This window comes from Charadrius vociferus, unplaced genomic scaffold (assembly GCF_000708025.1).
Source record: "Charadrius vociferus isolate BGI_N301 unplaced genomic scaffold, ASM70802v2 scaffold1339, whole genome shotgun sequence".
NCBI classification, from domain to species: domain Eukaryota; kingdom Metazoa; phylum Chordata; class Aves; order Charadriiformes; family Charadriidae; genus Charadrius; species Charadrius vociferus.
Window position 1 is genome coordinate 192,308 of NW_009650216.1, and position 5,155 is coordinate 197,462.

General features: G+C 43.2%; 1 protein-coding gene across 1 annotated transcript in view; it reads left to right on the top strand.

The window, feature by feature from the left end:
• The window catches only part of NFU1 (NFU1 iron-sulfur cluster scaffold), a 16,176-nt gene extending 12,805 nt beyond the window's left edge, over positions 1 to 3,371 (top strand). Inside the window, exons 7-8 of the mRNA XM_009892971.1 lie at positions 2,148 to 2,322; positions 3,145 to 3,371. Of these exons, the coding sequence (XP_009891273.1) occupies positions 2,148 to 2,322; positions 3,145 to 3,192 (223 nt within the window). The 3' untranslated portion in view covers positions 3,193 to 3,371. The remainder of the gene's footprint in view (positions 1 to 2,147; positions 2,323 to 3,144) is intronic.
• Positions 3,372 to 5,155: the final 1,784 nt, after the last annotated feature.

The following is a 5,155-nucleotide window of genomic DNA, read 5'->3' on the forward strand; positions in this document are numbered from 1 at the left end:
CTTTTGATCATGTCCAGGAGCTCCTTGTTCATCCATGCAGGCCTCCTGGCTTTTCTGCCTGCCTTCCTCTTTGTAGGGGTGCATCGCTCCTGAACTTGGAGGAAGTGATCCTTGAATATTAACCAACTTTCTAGGGTTGTTCTTCCCTCCAGCGCTTCATCCCATGGCACCATACCAAGCAGATTCTTCAAGAGGCCAAAGTCGGCTCTCCCAAAGTCCAGGGTGGTCGGCCTGCTGCGTACCTTCCTCGCTGCCTTGAGGATCTCGAACTTGACCATTTCCTGATCACTGCAGCCCAGGCTACCCTTGAGTTTGACACTGTCTACCAGCCCTTCCTTGTTGGTAAGAACAAGGTCCAGCATAGCTCCTCTCCTCGTTGGCTTCTCAACCACTTGGAGAAGGAAGTTGTCCTCAATGCAATCCAAGAACCTCCTGGGTTGCCTATGCCTGGCTGAGTTGCCCTTCCAACAGATGTCGGGGTGGTTGAAGTCGCCCATGAGGACCAGGGTCTGTGAACGTGATGCTGTCCCTATCTGTCTACAGAGGGCTTCATCTGCTCAGTTGTCTTGGTTGGGTGGCCTGTAGCAGACCCCCACTGTAGTGTCCTCTGCTCCTGATTTCCCATTAATCCAGGCCCGTAGGCTCTCAGTCGGCTCTTTATCCATCCCTAGGGTGAGCTCCATGCATTCCAGCTGCTCGTTAACATGTAAGGCAACACTGCCTCCTCGTTTCCCTTGCCTGTCTCTCCTGAAGAGCCTGTAGCCTTCCATGCCAACACTCCGGTCGTAGGAGTCATCTCACCAGAGGGAGAAAAGCAGAAATGAGCTGGAACATTTTTTTCCCAAGCATATGTACCAAGTGTTGGAATGTTGTATAAAGGCATGGCAGAAAGTACCGTTCAGGAGGCGCTGCTCTTGCTGGGTACGTGCTCATTTAAGCTCCCTACAATGTGTTAGTCCTTGGATTTCCCAGTGGCCTTTTGTAATGGTCACACAATTTCTGCCCAAATTTCTGGTTCTCCCCACCTTTTTCTTTCTTTCATTCCCTTCCCTTCCCCCTGCACCCCTCAGTGGACCAAGAAGTGGTTGATGAGAGTATTAGCAGTAGCGTATCTTACTTCATTTTATAGCAGGATAGTTTACAGAAACTTTATATAAACCAGTGGTATGTACAGAGCTTTTATTGTTTAGTCAATCAATAATATGTGCAAAGAAGTTGTCAGAAGGTGGAGGATGGAGGGAACGTAGATCTGAAAGGTCTGAAAGGTGTGTTTAAAAAAGTTAATTTCAACTAAGAAAAATGGAATTTTTAGTCATGTTCTTTGGCTTTGTGGAATGGAGGTGATTTGCCGTGGTGAGTTGTTAATAAATGGGTCAGATTCATAGATGCTTCTCTTAGGAGTGTAGCTCTCAAAAGAGTTATTTTGGAATTCAGTATAAAGAGCTTCTGTTAGAGTAACTTGATGGGTTTAGCTTGGTCTGGAAAAATGTTGCTATGGGGATACAGTTACAATGCTGGGCATTTGGTGCTCGCAAAAGGAGACCAGGCTGCAGAAATGCTAATGGTACTGGGATGTGATCTTATCAGATGCTGGTTTCTTCACCCGTTAGCAGGATTAAGCTTCTATATAGTCCGAGCTTTTTTTCTGTCCTGCGTAAACTATGGTGAACTGCGCATTTATGGAAGCACTTAAGGACTTCTTATCACTGTCCTTAGTCAGGTAACAATGCACGTGTATCATGTGGTAGGACACACACCTACTACATGTGGCACATACCAGAGGCAAGCATCCTTACGGCTGGAGAGGGCCTCCAGGCAAACCACTATTTCTTTGCAGGCTGAACCAAGCTCTGCTCGAAGGTGCTTAGCCTTGCCTAGAATTTCAATGATTCCTTCTTATGCTGCTGCATTCATCGCAAATATGTTTTGCTTAATGTCCTATGGAAAAATAGTAGCTGTCAGTGTGAGAGAGTCCAGCGAAGTATGTGTTGTTGAAAACTTGAACCGGGTGGTTGTAGAGAAAGAGGGCTTTAGTTACTAGTTCTCGGCAGTTCTTTGTATGTATTACATTGAGCTTTACTAAAGAATTCTGGAAGGAAGCGTATTTCAGCTATACTTGCTTTAAATTGAGTGTCGTGTTCCATCAGGCCGACAGTGCAAGAAGATGGTGGTGATGTTATTTATAAAGGCTTTGAGGATGGGATTGTGCAGCTGAAGTTGCAGGGTTCATGCACCAGCTGTCCCAGTTCCATCATCACCCTGAAGAATGGGATTCAGAACATGCTCCAGTTCTACATCCCTGAAGTAGAAGGCGTGGAACAGGTGGGTCAGCGAGAGATAATACCTGTTTTCTTTTAAATGGAAAAGAGAGCCTTTGTTCCTTTCCAGCGTGGACAGGTTGGCAGTTTAAGCAAAGGTACAGGATGTATAGATGCAGGGTTTTTTTAAGTCAAAAGCTGTATCTTGGCAAAAGATCCAGAACTCTGCAAAGTCCGTACAACCCCGTGCACCAAACAGAGCTGGGGACTGCCTGCCAGAAAGTGGCTTTGCAGGAAAGGACGTGGAGTGCTGGTGGAGCCCAAGTTGAACTTGAGCCAGCTACCTGCCTGTGTGGCTAAGGTGACCGGTGACATCCCGGGCTGTATTAAGGGGAGCATTGCGAGCCGGCTGAGGGAGGTGATCCCTTGTTGGGCTCCCTCCAGTATGCTCACCTCCCTCGTGTACTGAGGAGCCCAAACCTGCACGCTCGGTGTTTGCCAGTGATTGTTAATTGTTACCTTTGCTTTGGTGACTTCGTGTGATAATAAGGAACAAGCTTTTGTCCCCTAAAACGCAGTTTCTATTGCTTTCTCATTAAAAGTCTGATAGGCTATAGTGATTGTTCTAGGGGCCTTTGTAACAACTCGACCAGCTCCTATTATTTCAGCCACATTTCCTCCTGGCATTTTTGATTGCAAGTTTTTCTTACTTTTTTCACGTGACCATTGTCATTCTGCGGTGTAGAATAACTGCTGCTCTCCTTGCGTCCAGCAAGGCTATAATAAATTATATTGATTTAGTAAGAGAGTAATAAATTCTCTATGTAATCCTACAGGACTGAGAGTTTAAACTGTTTACCTAAGTGACTTCTGGATTTGATTTCAGGTTGTTGACGACGATGATGACGTGGAGAAAGAAGCAAATTCTACTTGAACTAGCATCATCTGCGGCCAAATACGTATTTACCTCATGGTGTACGTAAACTATCTTTGTGCTGAGGAACAGCCAAATTTGCCTTTCTTTTCAGAAAAATAGTTGCACTTATATCTGTGAACATGTGTCATCAGTTTAAGCAGTTTGTCCACTAATTTATTAAATGCCCTGCATTCAAAAAAGAATCCTTCTACTCTGCTTTGTACTATGTCCTAAGAAAGAAATGGCTGGCTTTAAAAATGGCAATGCATCTCTCCATTGTTCTTTCATATGAAAAATTCAAGACTAAAAAAAAAAAAAAAAGCAGAAGTAAAGTTTTTTGACTTTTTTTTGTGCAGTGGAAGTATTAAATGTCTATTCCCCCAAACCACCCTTCGGGGCTTGTAGGAATATCTGCCCTGGTTCTATCATTGGGAAATTCAGGAATATTAATTTTATCAAGTCTTGTTAAAAAGCTTTTGATTCATGTCAGTTTTCTGTGTGAAGAATAAACCATATCTTCAGCTGTTCATTTTGGAGGATGTAATATTGCCATCACTTGTGGAAAGTTACCCACTTGCTCACTACCACTGTGCAAACAATAGCAACAGAAACAAAAATGAGTTGTTTGTTATAAAAAACATATCTTTTAAAATAAATGTTAGATGATGGTCCTTATCACCTTTAGAAAATAGAGAGACTAATTAGCTTATTTGGAAGTAAAATTGTTCAGCCACCATTAGCGGTCTGTTTAAACTTGCAAAAGATGATTTCTCGACATAATACTCCAACATCAAGATGGATGTGCAGTGCTTAAGGGCACAAGTTACATTTGTAGGATCGCAAAGGAAATTAACGTGTTTACCTATGCCGTATCCTGTTTGTTCCTTCTGCAGTGCCAAAGAGTGCAGCCTGTGTGTAACTTGGCTGCCCTGGCCGAGCGAGGGTAGACGTGGCAGAAGAGAACAGGTTCCACTTTTAGAGACTATGGGAAGAGAAATATTTATTGTCCTGAAATGGCAATACGTAAATCGGGCTTTGCAAGTACTTCTGTTTACTTGTGCGCCTAGGACTTAATTTCTTCCTGGTGCCTAGCTTTAGCAGGTGGCTTTGCTAGCGGAAATACTCTTTCTTCTTTGTGCTGCCACAATTGAGCTGAGTTTGGGGTCGTTATTTGGCTTATGGTTAGAGTCGTATTCCCTGCAAGGATTTGACAGCCTCCGGTATGTTCCCCTCTTTCGGTCCTTGCCAGTGCAATTCCGCTGAGTCCCTAAGCAGGATCAATTAAGTCAGTGGAGAATCTTCTATAGCATGCAGATCAGCATGTGGTAGCTGTAAACTTCACGTTACTTGTTCGAAATTTGAAAATAAGTATTTTAGCAAAATATTTCTTCAGCTTTCCTGGAGAGTAATAACCTGCAGTTACTTAAACTACCCTCTCAGGATTTGGAAATTGGTTTGCAATTACCATACTTGCTTTACCCCGTTATGAAATATGCAGTGCCTGATCTTACAAGTATATTGATGACAAAATTTCCCTCGAGGTAGGCTTAGACTATCCAAAAGAGAGCTTGTGCAAACGTTATCGCCATGTTCTTTGGCAGCAAACCATAGAATGGCGAGTAATGTTTCTGGTTTCTCAAAAGTAGAGGTTTTTAGGCCTAATTTGCCAATTTAATGCACTATGTAAGCCAAAACTTAAACAGCAAAGTAGCTGTTTTGTGTGTTAAATAAAATGTATCTCTTGAAGATGCGATCTTTATTCTTCAATTAAGCAGTACTAATCTCTTCCAGGTACAGTAAGGATCCAGTTGTGCTGCTGTCTTTGTGTTTCCAGTCTTGTTTTTAATAGGGTTTCAATTTAAACAAATAGGACCAAATTAAGCCTGTGTGCACTGAGGCTGAAGATGAGCATCTTGTGATTTTGAGACTGAAGAGATTCCACGTCCAGCGCGTATCCTGTGTGTCCTCAAGTTCCTCAGGC